The sequence below is a fragment of the Sitophilus oryzae genome, unplaced genomic scaffold (genome assembly GCF_002938485.1).
Source record: "Sitophilus oryzae breed Bouriz unplaced genomic scaffold, Soryzae_2.0 scaffold_172_pilon_pilon, whole genome shotgun sequence".
In the NCBI taxonomy this organism is placed as follows: domain Eukaryota; kingdom Metazoa; phylum Arthropoda; class Insecta; order Coleoptera; family Curculionidae; genus Sitophilus; species Sitophilus oryzae.
Genome location: NW_022146424.1, coordinates 2,999,180 through 3,017,999, shown reverse-complemented (window position 1 = coordinate 3,017,999; position 18,820 = coordinate 2,999,180). Strand labels below are relative to the sequence as shown.

At 30.7% G+C, this 18,820-nt stretch overlaps 5 protein-coding genes across 9 annotated transcripts in view; 3 read left to right on the top strand and 2 right to left on the bottom strand.

The window, feature by feature from the left end:
* The first annotated feature begins 150 nt into the window (after positions 1-150).
* On the top strand, positions 151-1,722 carry LOC115881648 (secretion-regulating guanine nucleotide exchange factor). Its single transcript, XM_030899218.1, has 2 exons — positions 151-181; positions 253-1,722. Exons 1-2 carry the CDS (start codon positions 164-166, stop codon positions 1,330-1,332), a joined length of 1,098 nt encoding a protein of 365 aa, XP_030755078.1. The 5' UTR covers positions 151-163; the 3' UTR covers positions 1,333-1,722.
* LOC115881554 (protein FAM92A) lies at positions 1,445-3,181 on the top strand. The gene is made up of 6 exons (XM_030899094.1): positions 1,445-1,460; positions 1,783-2,067; positions 2,117-2,265; positions 2,325-2,549; positions 2,617-2,649; positions 2,814-3,181. Exons 1-6 carry the CDS (start codon positions 1,445-1,447, stop codon positions 3,165-3,167), a joined length of 1,062 nt encoding a protein of 353 aa, XP_030754954.1. The 3' UTR covers positions 3,168-3,181.
* Positions 3,169-4,321, bottom strand: LOC115881649 (heat shock factor-binding protein 1). Its single transcript, XM_030899219.1, has 3 exons — positions 4,008-4,321; positions 3,860-3,956; positions 3,169-3,801 (listed from the first exon to the last, which is right to left on the bottom strand). Exons 2-3 carry the CDS (start codon positions 3,953-3,955, stop codon positions 3,646-3,648), a joined length of 252 nt encoding a protein of 83 aa, XP_030755079.1. The 5' UTR covers position 3,956; positions 4,008-4,321; the 3' UTR covers positions 3,169-3,645.
* Positions 4,322-4,517: 196 nt separating this feature from the next.
* LOC115881613 (cell division cycle protein 23 homolog) lies at positions 4,518-14,517 on the top strand. Its single transcript, XM_030899166.1, has 6 exons — positions 4,518-5,354; positions 8,787-8,966; positions 9,354-9,518; positions 9,578-9,824; positions 12,606-12,810; positions 14,320-14,517. The coding sequence occupies exons 1-6, from the start codon at positions 4,589-4,591 to the stop codon at positions 14,455-14,457; spliced, it is 1,701 nt and encodes a 566-aa protein (XP_030755026.1). The 5' UTR covers positions 4,518-4,588; the 3' UTR covers positions 14,458-14,517.
* Positions 14,518-14,911: 394 nt separating this feature from the next.
* Positions 14,912-18,820, bottom strand: part of LOC115881709 (E3 ubiquitin-protein ligase TRIP12) — a 35,184-nt gene continuing 31,275 nt past the window's right edge. For 4 of the 5 annotated variants that reach the window (XM_030899314.1, XM_030899311.1, XM_030899312.1 and 1 more), the window contains one exon: positions 16,692-16,888. In XM_030899314.1, the coding sequence (XP_030755174.1) occupies positions 16,692-16,888 (197 nt within the window). Of the gene's footprint in view, positions 16,889-18,820 lie in introns of all 5 variants that reach the window. The other variant, XM_030899313.1, reaches the window with a different exon arrangement.

Genomic DNA, 18,820 nt, shown 5'->3' with positions numbered 1-18,820 from the left:
GGAAAATTGGAAACAGTCATTAGTGTCATTCCTGTCATTCTCCTCACGACAAGTATGGCCGCCTAGACAAGGACAGCATTGTTTTTGTCTAACTATTGTCTAACTTCACAGTTTAGAATTGACAGATTTCAGTTTCAGAGACAACTTCAGATTTGTTTTGACCATGGCTCTTTATGCTTGGGTGAGTATTTTGCATTATATTTTAAGTCTAAATACGAAATTTTAATAAAATATCTAAAATGTTTACTTCAGGGCGCCAATAGCTATGGGCAGTTAGGAATAGGCTACAAATCTGATGCAGAAATTAAGCCACAAAAAGTTGAACTGAGGGGAACTGATTTGAAAGCAGAAGAGATTGTTTCTATTGCCGGCGGAGGTGGCCATACGTTAATTTTAACTTCCAATGGGTTTGTTTACTGCTGTGGATGGAACTCAAAGGGCCAGTTGGGCCTGTCTGATGATACTTTAACATTTACTCAGATTGATATTTTGAAGGAGTTTAAGGTTGTACAAATATCATGTGGTTGGGACTTCAGTGCTGCTGTGTGTGAATGTGGAAAGCAGTTTGTATGGGGCAACAATCAATATACTCAACTTGGCCTTTCAAAGAGCATTACCTGCACTGGGATTCCTTCAAGATTACAAGTTTCTCAGAAATTAGCTACAGGTTTCAAGCAAGTTAGTTGTGGATTACGGCATTCAGCTATGATTACCAAAGATGGTGGTCTTTTGGTAGCCGGTACTGGTGCTAAAGGCCAACTGGGATTGGGTGATAATTTTGATGATGATAATTACTTAAGTATATCAAAAGTTCCAGATTTATATGATGTAATTAGTGTAGCCAGTGGGCAGAACCACACTGTATCGTTAAAGGAAAATGGTACAATCCTCAGTTGGGGTGAAAACAAATATGGTCAACTTGGTGTCGATACCAGTGTAGCTATTAGTTTTATACCTTTGGAGGCATTTCACCTTGAGGGTCTCAGTAGTGTGTATGCTGGCTGGACACACAGTGCAGCATTGGCAAACAATGGAGATGTTTTTATTTGGGGCAGAAACAATTATGGTCAGCTAGGATCGGGAAGAGCCAATGCACTCTTTAAGCCTGAAAAGCTTGATACTTTAAGCAATGTTAATCAATTGAGCCTTGGCTCGGAACATAATTTGGCAGTAACCAAGGATAACAAGCTTTATTCCTGGGGATGGAATGAGCACGGTAGCTGTGGTACTGGTGATAAGAAAGATGTGAAAATTCCAACACAAATCTTAAATAGCAAGAAAGTTAAATATGCTTTTGCCTGTACTGGCACTTCATTTGCCGTTGTTGAATAGCATTAATTTAGACTTCATTTTTTCTTTATAATGATTTTAAAATTGTTCATATAAGTATTTTTATAAGAAATGTAATTATTGTATCGGCTCATTAATTTTTTTTATAATAAATATGATTTTCATGCATGGTAAAGTTCATATATTGATTTTTTCTACGGTTGTTACTGGCAACTTATTGTTTGTATCCATTTATATATTTCATTGCATGTGACAATTGCAACAAAACTGTGTGAAAAATATGTTGCATTCATTTCGTCCTAAAAATAGTAGGTAAATTATTTTTTTACTAGGTTTTATCCTTTATTCCAAGATTATATTTTTACATTTAATACAGTTATGTATATAATTTTGAAACTTATATCAATAGATTTCTGTGGAAATGCCTAAAAATTGATTTTTGTATTTTCCTCCTTCCTATAGATATTTTAAACCATTCTTGGCTTTTTTAAGAACTATTAATATTTTTTATTAGTGAAGAAGAAGCAAAGTTTTTGCAGGAGCGTATACAGACGACAGAGAAACATTTAGCGGATCTTTGCGATGTTTTCAGTCAGTATACTAGAAAAGCAGCGAGACTGAGAGACAAAAGCGATGAATTAGCACAGGTAGCAACTGCTTATTCTTCAAATGAGTCTATAAATAAGTCTTTAGCGTTAGGTTTAGAAAATTTTGCAGATTCTATATCGACTTTAGGTGATTACGGTGATCTTAGAACGCAAGCTTTGACGTTAAAAAGTAAGCAGAATATATTTTTCAAATTAAATCCATAACTCAATTTTTTAAGTTACTGGTGCTTTATCTAAATACGATAATGTTTGCAAGAAAGCTAAAGAAGAAGTTAAAGATATTTTCGCCGCAAGACAAAAAGAAATTCAAAGGAAACGACAACTGGATAGATTAAGGGATAAAAATCCAAGAAATAGACAACTAATAGTATGTCTGCCATTTAATTTAGATTAAAAAACTAACAGTTTTTTTTAAATCTTATATAGGAGCAAGCAGAAACTGATTACCTGAAAGCAACTAGCGAACTATCTAAAACAGTTCACGCAATTGAAGAAAGATCCGCAACTTTTGAAAAGCAAAAGTTACATGATATCAAGGCGATTTTACTGAACTTTATAAGTATCGAACTGGGGTATCATGCGAAGGCTTTGGAAGTTCTTACAAGCTCTTTTACGCAAGTAAACAACATTAATGAGGATGTTGATTTAGAGGTAAGATTCGGTTAACTAAAAATAGTCTATATTTAATTATTCTATTATTCGCCGCATTTTTATGAAGGAATTTAATGAAACAAGAAATAAACTGGACTTGGTAATTATAAATTCAGTTATAACATATGCACAAATTTTATTTGTCATAGTTCAAAGTATAATAAATTTAAATGACTGATCATTTTACTATTGTAATATAAAATATATATAAATGTTTTAAATTATATAAAAATGAGTAAATTGGAAGGGTCTGTTATTCTCTAGGAATTTAAGAAGTCTTTACGTCTTTCCGGATCATTACAGAAAGCTGATGGATCAAGGGGATTATTACTTAGGTCTGCACAGTCGCTAGGATCTCTGGGATCCATATTTTCGGCATCTGGCTCAAGAAGACCGACAACTGCGTTACACCAATCCAAGGAAAAAATAAATAAACAGAAAACAATTAAATCAAATGAAAAAAAACATTCACAATCTGATGATGACTCTTCAGAAGAAGATACTTCTTCTGATATTGTCGAGGATAATGACGATTCTGTAGATACTGATAGTAAGCTGTCTAGTGATAAAGAATCACCTGTAGTCATTAGAAAAAGTAATATAAAACATTGTAATTAGGACTAACAATACAATATTATATTAGAATTCAACAATTTTTCCATTAATTAAAATACCCATTAGGTCTTAAATAAACTATTTAATAATAATTGTATTTATATATTCACTTAATTTTTTTAGTTTTGTCATACCATACTTATACACTTACTATAAATCTTAAATATAACAATTAGTTAGTAGTGCCTTTCATTTTCATGTCTCAGTAAGAACTACAAGAAATTTTCTATTCTAAATTATAAAAAATTAAAATAATACAGACAGTTCATTTTAAAGCAATATAGAACATAACATAAATATATAATATAAACAATTTTTAATTAAAATGATCCACATAGGTTATTTTTAATATCAAATAGGGAACTAACTTCTTACTTATATGTTAATGGTGCTAAATATTTTTACATTAAAATTAAGTGGGTGTATTAAAAACATTTTCGCTATTCTTCCATGATTAAATAAAAGGAATGAGAACTACTGATTATTTCTCAGCGCCTTCTACACCAGCTTGAGTCATTAAATCACCGATATTTTTCTCCAAATCGTCTATACGGGTGCCCATTTCATCAATACGCGTTAATATTTGATCAGACATATTTTGAAACTTATCCTGTATCGTTTGAAGTAAACTTTGTACCTAAAACAACACATTCATTCTTGTATTTACTTGTCACTAAAGTTCTATTTATGCTTACATATTGAGTTAGTTCTTGAACATTTTTTGGATCACTAGCATTAGCTCCACCATAGCTTTCTGTGTCGTTGTTCATATCGTCCTTAACGTCTACCATACTAAATTTATCAAGTTAAAAGACTTAAAACAAGCTTGTAATAAACTCCTACCTGTGACTGGTACAAAGAGGGTGAACTAGTAAAATATTATTCCTAAATCGCGTGTCAGGATGATTTTGGTATCCCACCCCTTTTATAGATTTATTAATGGTTTTTCAAAAACAAGTATATTTGGGTAACAACAACAGATTTAGGTTTATATAAAACTTTAAACATTCTTCGTTTAATCTACTTATTTTTTTTAATTGACATTAAATGACAATCAAAAATTTTGGGCATTTTTATTTTTTTAATATATAAAAAAATATAAGAAAGTGCGTTTTAATACTAGCGGGGTATAGCGGTTTTTAAGGATTTTAATAAGTAAGTTGAAAAGTTAAAAATTAAGGAATTTTTATACTCACTCAAACAAAAATTTACAAATTGTATCATATAAAATTTATATATGATAAAAAATTTTAAAATATTTTTTTCAGTTGGCCACGTAGCACATTAGTATAGGCCAATCAATTTATAAGAAGAAGAAATGGTAGCTATAAACTAAAGTTTTAACAAGAAGAAAAGTTAATTAAGAAAAATAAAAAATATTGTATTTGTTTATTACATATTACCTGTTTAAAAACAAATTAAAAATGAGCCTAAACGATTTTAAATTTGATTTCAAAACAATGAAACAAGATTTACTTAAAGCTATTCATGAATGTTCAGAAAGAGGCTTATTTCAAAGTGTTAAGTGGTTGTCAGAATTAAATTTTGCATTAAGTGATGTGAATGTTACGGCAGAAGAGATATCTCTTATTCAAGAAGACCCATGCAGTGAACAAGCTGAATATCTTATAGCAAAGTCCTACTTTAATATTAAGGAATATGATAGATGTGCTCATTTTGTTAGGAATTGTTCATCATCAAAGCCCAGGTTTTTGTACCTGTACGCTAGATATTTATCAATAGAAAAGAAAAAACTTGATGATATGACTGATGTAAATTGTCCACCAGATCCTACACAAAATGATGCATTAAAGGAGTTATGTTCCGAGTTCAAAAATGATTTTTATGATAATAAACTGGATGGTTATTGTACTTATTTGTATGGCATAGTATTAAAGAAACTTGATTTGAAATCTTTGGCTATTGATATTTTTATAAAATCTATTCAGCAAGAGCCGCTAATATGGGGAGCATGGTATGAATTAGGCAAATTGATTAATGAAAAAAATGTAAATCCTTATAATCAACTACCAGATCATTGGATGAAGTTTTTCTTTATAGCGCATACAAATTTAGAACAATTAAACAATAAAGAGGCATTGGATATGTATGAACATTTATATTCCATAGGATTAGAAAATAGTACCTATATTATGTCTCAAATAGCATTGGCACATCATAACACGAGAAGTAAGTTTATAATAAATACCTAAATTATATTTTATATATCACATTATTTTAAACAGAACATTAAGTAAGTTTTTTGTCACAATTTTAAGACATATTTCCGGGTTTTATAAATGTATTATTTGTAGATCTCTGGTCAACATACTGAGTCTTCTTTAATTTAGCTTGTTCTAGGCTTTCAATATTTTTTACCTGTATATAAAGTGCTTTACCTAGACAGCCAAAATCTTTTAGATATAAAAATCCTCCATCATTAACATTTCTGATTTCATACAATACAGGTGAACATACCATGACTATAAGATCTCTGACATATTTAGCTTCACTCATCTGCTGTTTCTGATAATCTAGGTAAAAACTGTGATAGTTTGTTTCAAGAGCTTTTTGTATTTTTGTACTGATAATGGATATTTCTGGTATTAAATGTATTTTAACTGTATCTTCTCCTAGACTGCTTAGTCCTCTAATTGCGCCATACGCCGTTGTTAGAGTTTTATTCATATCTCTAATGCCTTTTTTATAAACTTCAATTACTCTTTGTCTCATGTTATTTAAGTTATCATTATGTTTTTCACATATTGTTGCTACAATATATGTTGCAAAATCTCTTAGCGTCCAGTGATTATCATAATAATACTTGCTTATTTTTTTGGCTAGTGCACATGAGAGAATAGCCGGTAGAATTTCGTGAATATGAGGCTTTAAACATAAATAATTATTTGTCATTAAACATTTAGTCATTCGGACGGCATATATTAGTAAAGTCAGATCGGTCAAAGCTATATTCTGGTAAATAGTTTCTTTGATGAAGGCGCATAAAAATGGTTGTATCAGCGTAACGTGGTAATCGGTTGAAAGAAACTTAAGATACTCGTTTCTGATTTGTTCGTTGTATCCAAATATTCCCTCTGTGATTTTTACGAAATATTTTTGTTCTTCTTTGGACAAACAGTGCACGGATGGCGTAAGTTTGAGTAAGACCGTATCGGGTTTGGCTTGAAACTTGCTACACATCAACAAATAATCGAGTTTTTGATAATTTTTTTTGGATTGTTCTGACATTTTTTTAAGTCTTTATCACAAAACTACTTTTTGATTAATTCTGGCGTAACGTATACCGGGTGGTTCAACTTTAACCCCTCTTAATTTAACGGATTATAAATAGTTAGGCACTCTAATATATTATATGTATGGTCATGATAAAAATGGCACTTTTATTTTCGTAATAATTCGTTTATTAGTCGGGTTAAATTTTCCATTGCCTTCTTACAAGTTTATTTTAATTATCTGAGTAGGGTCCCTGTCAGTTAAAAACAAAAGAAAATAGGTAGTGTGATTTTTCACACTTTTAAGAAAATAAAAATTTAAAAATAAACAGATAAACAGTAAGAACTTATTATAATTTTCCCAAATGAAGTTACATTAGTGGTAAACCATATTTCAATATTTTTTATTTTATATCTATTCAGCTTTCTTTACACATTTTCAATATCTTGGAGTCAAATTTACTTTTCACAAAGTTCGAAAGCATATACAGGGTTGTTCACCACATACGACACGGAGTATTGTAGCTAAACGATTAGATTTTTACAAATTGTAAGTTTTGGGTTCGTTGAAGGACCATTACAGCTACAATTTAAAAATATTTTTACAAGATACAGAGTGTCCCAAATAAATAAAAAATATCAAAGTTGCATTTTTTTAAATGGAACACCCTGTATATTATTGCATTTTTAGTTTCTACGATTAAAATAAAGGTAAATTTGATTAAGGTTTATTACACTTAAATCTTACCGCTTTTGAAATATTTTCAATTTTGCGAAATTGCAGTATAAATTTTAACGCTCCATTTCTCCGAGGATATCAAAGTTTTTAATACTAAATATTTACTGAAGTTTATTTATTGATCATTTATTGTGTTGCAATAATAAAAATTATACTACCTTATACAGAGTGTCTAAAAATTTATTTTAAATAATTACTAGCTTTAAACGGCAATAACTTATTTAATTTAAATAGAACACCCTGTATATTTTATGAGAATCAGATGCACAATTTAATTGTTTATCAAATTGTATTATACCACTTCTTACCTATTCCTTCAAGTTTTCGTAGAAAATACATTTTCTTATAATTTAGACCTCATTTATCAATATACCCATGGAATATTGACATTTTAGATTGTTTTTAAAACAACAACTGTACAAAATGTACAGGCTAGTAATATTATCGTTTTTAGTAAAACGATAATATTACTAGCCCATTTGTATGCAAAAAGAAAACTATTTAAATCTTTATAAAAGAGTATACCATTAATTAAATATACCACCAGTATTTCAGCCCAAATACTAATTAACTACATACTTGTGTTCGTTAAAAAATTATTCTAAATAAATGTGGATTTGAATCAGAAATCAATATAATAATAAGTTATAAAAATGAACGTCTCTGTTGTTATAAATAAGCATTTGTCAAAAAATTAAATATCATTGTTAAGGTGTTACTTTTTATCACACTGTCTAATACACATACATAATTCAGTTTTTTATTATTTGTAGCAATTATTACTAATCAACGCAAACAGTCAATTAATGTAGTTTGAATACTGGAATCATATTAATTGGTCCTCTTTAACAAATATTTAAACAGTTTTTTTTATTTTTTAATGAAATAAACGAACTATATCGACAATATTAGTATCTGTACTCTTTAAAAATTTGGTACATCTTTAAAAATAATCTAAAATGTCAGTATTCCATGGGTATATTGATAAATGAGTTCTAAATTACAAGAAAATTCATTTTCTACGGAAACTTGAAGAGATAGGTAAAAAATGGTATAATACAATTTGATAGACAATTAAATTGTGCATCTGATTCTCATAAAATATACAGGGTGTTATATTTAAATTAAACAAGTTATTGCCGTTTAAAGCTAGTAATTATTTAAAATAAAATTTTAGACACTCTGTAAAAGGTAGTAAAGTTTTTATTATTGCAGCACAATAACTGATCAATAAATAAACTTCAGTAAATATTTAGTATTAAAAACTTTGATACCCTCGGAAAAATGAAGCTTTAAAATTTATACTGCAATTTCACAAAATTGAAAATATTTCAAAAACGGTAAGGTTTAAGTGTAATAAACCTTAATAAAATTTACCTTTATTTTAATCGTAGAAACTAAAAATGTAATAATTTATAGGGTGTTCCATTTAAAAAAATACATCTTTGATATTTTTTATTTATTTGGGACACTCTGTATCTTGTAAAAATATTTTTAAATTGTAGCTCTAATAGTCCTTCAACGAACCCAAAATTTACAATTTGTAAAAATCTAGTCGTTTAGCTACAATACTCCGTGTCGTATGCGGTGAACAACCCTGTATGTTCTAAATATCTAATACTATTTTTTGAGATTATTATATATTTTTAGAATTAGATGAAGCCATTGGTATGTTCAAGAAAATATTAGAATTTGATCCTTATCGTTTGGACAATTTAGATATATATTCGAATTTGCTGTATGTTCTTGAGAAAAAGACTGACTTAGCCGATCTAGCTCATAAAGTAGCTAGCACAGATAAATATAGGGTGGAAACATGTTGTGTTATTGGTAAGAAACTCAGAGAAATTAGAAAATATAGAGGAGCTTCAAAATATTTTTCGTTATAATGTTTGTTTACATCTTGCAATATTGCCAAATATAATGATGTAGTAATTGAAGATAAACAAATAGATTTCAATACGTTTGGGCGTTTGTGTTTACTTATTTCTCTGAGATAGCAGCTATATTTTTACTTTATACTTTAGTCGTAATAAAATATTAGTAGAAAAAAGGTGCAGAGACTTGTGAACTCTACATAGTCTGTTCAATAAGAGAATAAAAAACCGCACAAGTGCGAGTCTACGCTCACGTTTCTTTAAATATTTAAGAACAACAAAAAACAATTTGTTGTAATAAAATAAATATGATAGATATCTAAAAATTAAATTATTTTAGGTAACTATTACAGTTTAAGATCAGATCATGCCAAAGCCGTTCTGTATTTTAAAAGGGCCCTTAAATTAAATCCTGGGTTCTTATCAGCTTGGACCCTGATGGGTCATGAGTATATGGAAATGAAAAATACTAACGCTGCAATACAGAGTTACAGATATGCTGTTGGTAAATCTATTTCTCAAGTAGTTAGTTGTCTTCAAGAAAAAATAATTTTCTATCTTTAGAGGTAAATTCGCGAGATTACAGGGCTTGGTATGGCCTGGGACAAACGTACGAAATTCTAAAAATGCCGTTTTATTGCTTGTATTATTATAAGCAAGCTCAACAGTTGAAACCGAATGACAGCAGGATGATTATTGCCCTTGGAGAAACGTACGAAAGACTGGACAGGACTGAAAACGCCCTAAAATGTTATTATAAAGCTTGTACTATGGGTGATATCGAAGGTTCAGCGTTGACAAAATTAGCAAAGTATGTATATCCTTTTAGGGGTTTATACAGCGTGGTCCGAACTGTATTCCGGAAACTTCGATAGCATATTCTGTAGATAAAAGGAAGTAAAAAACTTCTTATAAATGTATGTCCTAAAATGCTTAGTTACGGAGATACAGGGTGTAGAAGTTTCATTTTTATTTCGATTTTTTCCAAATAATTTCTGAAGTAACGTCAATATTTGGATGAAAATTGGTGTCTGACAGTTTTTTGACATGAGAAATTTGATTTTGATGTCATGATCCTATTTGTAGAGGGCGCCACCTACATGTGTTTTAACCTTGTTTTAACTGTTTTAAAGAGTAATAACTTTTTGTCCGTACCTGTATAGAACTGCCGAGTGAAAAAATACACATTTTCGTATTTTTTTACGTAAAAAATGTCTCTTGGTAAAAATCGTTACGAGCAACCCTTCTCGAGATATTTAGAATGGAAATAGTCAATACCTGTCATTATTCACAAAAAATAAACATGTTGAGTAGATAGTATTTGACTAAAATGATAAATTTGGGAAATTTTTATTTTTTTAAATTAATCATAAAATTTTCTTCGAAAAAATGATGACTGATGATTTGACACAAAAACATTTCAAATTTATGATTTCCGTCTATTAACTATTTAGTCAACATGTTTAATTTATGTCAATGATGACAGGTATTGATAATTTCGATTTCAAATATCTCGAGAACTATTACTCGTAGCGATTTTTATTAAGAGATCTTTTTTACATTAAAAACGTTGTAAATGTATATTTTTTTACTTAGTAGTTTTATACGGACGAAAAGTTATTAATCTTCAAACCAGTTAAAAATATGTAGGTGGCGCCCACTACAAGTAGGAGTCATATTGACATCAAAATCGAATTTCATATATTAAAAAACTCCCAGACACCAAATTTCATCCAAATATTGACGTTACGTCAGAAATTATTTGGAAAAAATCGAAATAAAAATGAAACTTCTACACCCTGTATCGCCGAAACTAAGCATTTTAGGACATACATTGATAAGAACTTTTTTACTTATTTTTATCTGCAGAATATGCTGCTGAAGTTTCCGGAATACTGTTCAGACGACCCTGTATATTAAGCAACTTAATATTTACCTGTGTTATGTAAATCTTTATTATTTTTTTTTAAATGAAATTAAATTTCGAGTGTATAAGCGTTGGTTGAACAAATAAGATGCGCAACCGTATGGGCGATTTCGTAGCGCAAAACCTGTTTGAGATGTAGCTGGCATTACCAACATTACCGTCAGCCTGTCCGAGAATTCCGAGATTTAGTTTAGCTCTGCGCCGCTGGCCGCTGATCGACTCGTTTACAGCGCAGCGGATAAAGAATACTGTAGCAGACCGTACTTCTGCTTTCAGTCGACAGAGTGAGTGGTTGCCGGAGATAGCGTTGCCAGAACTTCTGATTAATCCGGGAGGGAGTTAAAAATTTTAAAAAATTGTAACTCAAATTACAGTAGCTAGCGAAACGCGGTTTTCAGTTTAAGATTAGGAATAATATTTGCAACAAAATTTGTAATAACATCAAAATCAGTTAAAGTCGCAGTTTTTGAGATAATTGAAACTAAAAGAACTGCCTACCAACTTTTTATTAACATATTTTAGTATGGGCGGCTGTACGTGCCTCCCGGCGCCAATTTTTTTATAGGACATTTTTTTAACAAAATTCGTCTTTCTGATAATTAAACTTCGTCTCTTAAAATGATAAAAAATTCTTTTTTTACTCTTTATTGCATTTTATAAAAGCTTGTAAATTAAAAAAAATTGTAATACTACTCTATCAAAGCTGATTTTCTCCCGTAATACTACTCTACCACCAGAGACAACTACCACCGATCATACAGACGCATATCAAATTCTATTGAAATCAGTTCACAGGAAGTTTGTCAAAAATGCGTTGCAAGCATTGCAAGATTTGAGTGATGTGAATTTAAACACGTATATGAAAAAATATATTTTTTAATGTGTCAAAATTAAATACCTATTTGTAATATGTATCTCTTGCCCAATTTGATCCCTTAACAATAATTATTTATTATATTATTGTATTATATTTTTGAAATCTTCATGGTTATATCGTATAAAATCGGATATTTCTTTGCAAACTCTAATAATCTTTCAGTGGCAGACATCTTTGATTCGCAACGAAAACGATAGAAAACGCGGCTGGTCGCGAAATAAATCAAATTCGTTGCAGTTTCGTTGTCGCCAAGCGAAATTTTCGCGCCGGTTTGTTCCTCCTTATTATACACCGAAGGCGAAGACTTTGAGTCGACGAATATTTCGCGATGCGAAAATTTCGCCGACGCGCCGAATTACAACCTTTATTCTACGTTTAACACGAATAAATTTCTAAGACATAAACGCGGATTTTTCATCCAAATATATTTTTGTCAAACGTATTACAGATATTACATATTTTAATATGGCAACACTGTCACTTTCATATCCACACCGTCTTCGATATGCCTTCGTTGGCCGAATTAGAGAAAATAAGTGTTTTACGCGTTGGTCGCAGAACGATTGGTGTCTCCACCGTACAGCATTTGAGACGCAAGGGGAAATAAAATCAGGCTTGTCACGAATTCGCTCATTAGATTGCGTATCTTACCAATTCTTTCAATAAACGGTATAAGCTAGCGTTTAACTGCCGTCAGTTTTCTAGATGGTCGTCTTTTATACTTGCCACACAAGATTAGGGCTTTAAATTTGATATTCTATGATCAACATATCTGGCAAAACTTTTAGGTTATATGATAAGTTGAATGAAACAGATAATGCGGCAGCGGTCTTTATCGAATACTGCCTAAGAGAAGAGGACAGAGAAGATAAAATTCCGGAAGACCAAATAGAATACTATAACGCTCTTCAGTATCTTGCTAATTATTACCTAAGGAAAGGAGAATTGGACGATGCTAATACCTATGCTTACAAATGCATGGAATGCGAAGAGGTATGAGAAAAACTGGCACGTAGGGTTAAATTTATTTTTTCACTGGATAGGTTGCTAGAAAAATACCGATGATCGAAAAAAAACGACGTCAAAGGCAGCTGGGGAATGACAATCGATGATAATTTTGGCGAGGTCAAGCCCTAGACGTCATTACTTCGCCCGTACTCTTCTTTATTTTTTTATTAGCGCTTACTACTAGTTAGCCTTAAAAGTGTATTATGCCTGTACTGTTCGGGTCGCTCTCATGGGTCGGGTAGGGTTAGGTTAGGTATGTGTCCGAAGGAAATATGTATTATATTTCAGAAATCTGCCTAAGGTTTAGCCCAATCCTGTCGTGATAAGCCACACTCAAAATTTCAAACACACGTGCTTTGATTAAGGCTTGATTAAGGTTTGCAGAACTTAAACATCTGCGATAAAATAATAGTGTTAATTTTGAGAAGTTTTACGTCAATATTTAATAAATAAAGTCGTGATTGGCATTGCCAAAATTTTATCATCCATTTTTATTCCCCAGCCCTCTTTGACGCAGTTTTTTTTTCGATCATACGCTATATATCCAGTAAAAATATGATTTGGACCTTTGAATAAGAAGACTAAGGAAGGAGCATAATGCTATCCATGAATTCATGCATGGTGGGCGGAAAAGCCACCATAAAAGCTCTCTAGGGTGGGGATCCTTGACAGTTCTGTTTGACGATTCATTTGACACATTTGAATTTGATTTGAAATTTTGTGGATTTGTCAGTCTTTACGGAGCTTATTTTATGTTATTTATTATTTATTCTACTACTGATAGTTGTATAAAGGTAGTAAATCTAGATGGAAATTGTGGCAGAACTTAAATTAACAGTGACACTATCGCGATTTATCGAAAAAGACTCTAAAATAGTTGGTTGTGTAGCGTGCGGTAGATCTCGGCAAAAATTGAGTGAAATAATGGAACAACTTTTCGCTAGTAAGTGACTATATAATATACATACGTGTAGTAAACCCGATCATTTATGAAATTCACTTAAATTAACTAAATTATATATTTTTCTCATTGCATTTTAGCTTTTATTTATTACTTGTCAAAGATTAGATGTCAAAGAATTTAGATACGTTAATTTGACTTACCTGCTTCAGTAGCGTATCGGATGTTTGTGTTAATAAATACTTATTATAACTTATCTATTTTTATTAGAATTATATATTTTTATAACAATTTTAATAACTACCAACATTTATTCACAACGTAAAATAAAACAACAAATTATTGAGTCTACCCCACGTCTACCCGACATCATAGTTTTACATTTTTTAAATAAAATTAGAACGACACTGATAAACCGGAATTTAAGTCGGCCATATTTGAGGCCCATCGCGGTGTACCTAAGATTTTTGATATGCTCCTTCCTTAGTCTTCTTATTCAAAGATTTTGACAGACGACTTCTAAAAAAAGACAAAAGAAGTTGGCACAAGTAAAGGCACAGAGTTTTCTTATTTATACTTTATAATATTTATAGACAAAGGAACAAGGAAAGGCCCTCTTGAAAGCAATCGCGGCAAAAAGGATTGAGCAAGATGATGACCATAATGGCGGCGAAGTGAGTATGTCCATTGTGCAAGAGGAATCTTTTTCCCCATCGAATACAAGCTTGTAAATTATTAAATATTTTTTAAAATATTTAATATTTTTTTTATTAAAGAAGTTAAGTAAATTTTTTCTCATATTTTATATCCAACATTTTTCTGCGTGTATATATAGTATGTTTTCCAAGGTTAGATATTTTTTTTTTACTTTTAATCTGAATTTCCAAGTCGTTTTTAAATCATTCTAGTCGATGTGTCAACACTGGGCATCGAACAAGTTGAGATTCTGGTAATTGCTTGGTATTTGCGGCTGATTATCGATTGCTGCCGGCGCAGCGGCTCTCAAAATGTTGCAAAATGCTCTGCAAAAAGTTAAATAACTGGGTGGTTATTAATTTATTTTAAAAATGGTAAAGAGAAAATATGTTTCTTTTGACCAGATCTACTATCCCTTAAAATTCTTGCACTTATTTCTGGGACACCTTGATATTCCTTGCTGGGTAAACTTGAATAAAAAAAACCTAATTCGTGTATACAAATTTATTGAAACATAATCTAAAAATTAAAACTACATTCATTTTTTTTATTTAAATATATAAAGCCGAGGCCACAGACCCGACGAAACTGTACATTTGGCAAATTATTTTTCCCATTATTTCTGTATTTCGACGATTTTCTCTCTCTCTCTCTCTCTGTATTTCGACGGTCGAATCCTCACAATCTCGGGGAATTACCATCAAATCTAACAAACTAAAATATTACAATAAGTCTTAATCTTCCTACAAACGTTTACCTCTCCTTAAAATACGAAACGCATAGTATTGTAATACATGTAATTCATTAGACGTGGGGCTCTATATCGTTTCGTTCTGTAAAGAAATCAGTAAGAAATATGTTCGTTGCGATCGATATAAATATGCATATCACTAACATTCTGTAATAATTATTAATATTTTGAGTGTCCATCGCACAGATCAGTCAGCAGCGACCCCTAATCTTCTCCGATTAGATCACTAAATAAAAATAGAAACGAACCAAATACTAATGATTGATTTGATCAACTCAAACACTAAGTCAACGGAACACACACACATTTATTACAAGTGTTTGTTTTTCTTTGATAAGACACTTTTTTAACCACCGAGTACGTGGAGGGCTAAAAAATAGTTTAAATAGTTTTTTCTTGTATCACACTATAATATAAATTCCTATACAGTTAAGTTGCTCGGATTATGTCGAGAGAGATATGAACATAAATATAATATTAGTGAAGGCCCTGAATTATATACAAAAAAGACAATTCTAGTCGTTTATGTTAAAAAGTTTTTTTTAAATATTATGTTTATAATGGGTTGGTTCAAAGTTCATCTCCTTGAAATTTTTTGTATTAACTTTCATCAAACTTAAAAAAAATGCCGCCACAGTAAAACCGGCGAATTTCTAAATTAAATTAAGCAATGACTTTATTGACTGAAAAATTATTATTCATTTTAGAAAAAGGCAAAAATGAACGAACACAAATCTTTTTTCAAAAAATAAGTTTTATTAAAATTATTTTCTTGTGAGATTTAAATATATTTTTTTAATTTTTCATGGCAAATTTTAATAAGGTCAATCAAACAAAAATTTTTAACTGTCGTTCCCAACTACTACTATGACACATTTTTTCCAACGTATTGCCAATATTGTATACTATATTTGTGATTGGAATGTCTAAATTAAATTTAACAATGATTTTTTAAAAAAATATTGTTTAATTTAGAAAAAAAGCATAAGTTTCCAAATATATCTTAGTTTCTTATTTTTTTGGGGGGCATAAAAGAGGGCGAATTACAAAAATTATCAACTGTCATTTCAAAGGTTCCTGTGGCACCGTTTTTTTTCGATTGTTAATTAAGATGTTTTTATGAAATATTGAAAAATAGAGAATTCTAACAAAAAAAAAATATATATATAACAATGAACTTTTTTTATTGTAAAAAAACTATAGAACAAGTGTTAGTCAATCTCTAGCAGAGTAATAGTGTTTTTGAAGCTTAATTTACAGGAAATCAGTAAAACAAGATGGTCAATTTTTCTCAACCCAAAATAAACATTATTATTAAACGAAAAAACACAAAAAATCTCCACCTATTATGTTTTTTTCCTTCCAAACGTGCCAAAAAAACAAAAGCCAATCGAAATTGAACGTTACTCTATAATAATTAACTGATTTTTACCATCTTTTTTTATATAAAAGAATGAGATATATATTATATATATTAAAGATATTTTAAAATTTGCGGTTGGTGGGCGCGCGGGTTTTTTAAGATAAGTGGAACGAGTGTTGTCCCTCGGACGCGGCCACGTTCAGTTTCTCTCTCATCACTTCCACGCTCGAGTAGTCGGGCAGTTTGAGGTAGTTGACGCATGTCATCACAGATGGAAGGAAGTCGTCCGGGTTCATGTTCGTCTCCAGTGTTTTCCGTACGACGGTCAGGGGCGGAGACAACGACTTGAAGCCTGCGAAAAAAGAAAATAGCGTTAATCACCCAGTATATACCTAGTTTCTTTATACAGGGTGAGTTGGTGCAAATATTTTCAGGGATGGTATATTTCGACCCCAGGAACACGTCTATGAGGTTTTTTTCGCAAAAAAAGATGGTAAAAATCGTGCATTTTCTTTTAAATTTTCTTGTATATTTTTCGCTGCCTGTTCACCGCAAATTTTCCCACGGAATAATTTCTTAATCTCTGATATTACCATAGTTACGGCTTTACTCCATAGTTACGGCTTTACTCCATAAAAGGCTTTGCTAAAAGGGATGCAAATACAGAAAAAATACGGTGGCTCTCAAATTTTTTTCAATAAAATTTTTTTTTAATTTTCAAATTTAAATAACTCGATTATTTTGGACTTATCTGAAAAATGGTAATGTAAATGGTAATGTAATGGTAAGAGAAAATATGTTTCTTTTATCGAGATCTACCAGCCTTGAAAATATCAGCACTTATTTAAGACTCACCCTGTATAGGCTTATTCTATATGTATGTATACAGGGTGCTACAAATTCGAGGTACGAGCATTGGTATCTCGGAAAGCGTAATAGATACGAAGATGGGCAAATAATAGATATGAATTGGGGCAAAGTTGCGCCTTGGAATGTTCACCAAGGTACTATCAAAAAAGTTTTTAAAATTTCAAAGATTGCTGAGTTTTTTGGAAAAAACGATTATTTATTTGAAAATCAATTTTATTTTTTCCTGTCGTTACTTTTTAGAAAATCAAAAAACTAATTGCATATTCTCATAGCCACTTTATTAGGGATATCTGACAGTATTTTTAGATTTTCAAATTAGTTGATAATTGGTGAGATACAGAGGCCGATTTAATATATTTAAATACGGACCTGCATTTTTTATTTCAGTTTTTGAAAGAATCTGAGTACAATGATATGCCACACTTTATAATTTTTTTGTTTTGGGTACCTTAACAACAACAAAACTATTTAATTATTATTTAAAATATTTTCAAGTCCGACCGTGGTTTTTTAAAATATTTAATCTGATTATATTCATTGCAACAATATTGATCAGAGCTAATTAACATTGAATAAGGAAAATCGAGCCAATTGAAAGATTCAAATAAATAATATCCAGCTCAGCAAATTAAAGATATTATTTTTAACTTTTTTTATTGTGAATTTGAAATTCTCAGTGTACAATCTAACAATATGCATATTTTAATACATACAATTATTTATAATCGTAGTTATTATAAATAAATCACCTTCAACAAACTAGTTTCTAATGCTCTACATGTTCGAAACGGTTACCACCTTGCCTATTGCACAAATTTATTATTCTTTCAATTAAATTTGCTTTTGCCAGACATTTTTTGTGCGAGAAACCCTAAAAACAAAGATTTGAAGACAAAAAATTATGGCGGAGGTCGACCTTGTTGATGGTTTTCATTTTGAAATCTACACACAGACAACTATTTTAGTTTGGTATTTTGTTTCTTCACATTTAGAAACAGTGGCTGCTGAAAACGAGAATATCTTGGACACAAATTGCAGAAAATGTTTCGAAACATTTCCTCTAAAAGTTTTGATTCTGTATCGAAACATTTCAGGAAACGTGTGGTGCCACCACATAGGAGACACAGGTAATAAACCCATATAAAATATATAGGTTTTGAAAATGTTTCTTACTTATGGCATACCGTTTCAATTTTGTGCCATGAAACAGACACGATTATTAGAAACACCTAAAATGTGTCCAAAAATGCTACTTGGGATTTCTGTAATAATAAAAATGATTTGGCAATTGCACGGTATAATATTTGACTAATAAAGACACTTTTCTTAAGTGCACTGTTAAAACGTTTTTTTATAATTATGATTTAAATGAAACATTAAACACAATTCAATTTATAAGTGGATTTTTGGATCT

Coding starts and splice junctions, on each gene's coding strand:
- LOC115881554 (XM_030899094.1), top strand. Junction 2,068..2,116: donor GCAAGCTTTGACGTTAAAAA/GTAAGCAGAATA, acceptor CAATTTTTTAAG/TTACTGGTGCTTTATCTAAA. Junction 2,650..2,813: donor CAAGAAATAAACTGGACTTG/GTAATTATAAAT, acceptor GTTATTCTCTAG/GAATTTAAGAAGTCTTTACG.
- LOC115881649 (XM_030899219.1), bottom strand. CDS start 3,955: ATGGTAGACGTTAAGGACGATATGAACAACGACACAGAAAGCTATGGT. Junction 3,802..3,859: donor TTCAAGAACTAACTCAATAT/GTAAGCATAAAT, acceptor GTGTTGTTTTAG/GTACAAAGTTTACTTCAAAC.
- LOC115881613 (XM_030899166.1), top strand. CDS start 4,589: ATGAGCCTAAACGATTTTAAATTTGATTTCAAAACAATGAAACAAGAT. Junction 5,355..8,786: donor GGCACATCATAACACGAGAA/GTAAGTTTATAA, acceptor ATATATTTTTAG/AATTAGATGAAGCCATTGGT. Junction 9,825..12,605: donor GCGTTGACAAAATTAGCAAA/GTATGTATATCC, acceptor CAAAACTTTTAG/GTTATATGATAAGTTGAATG.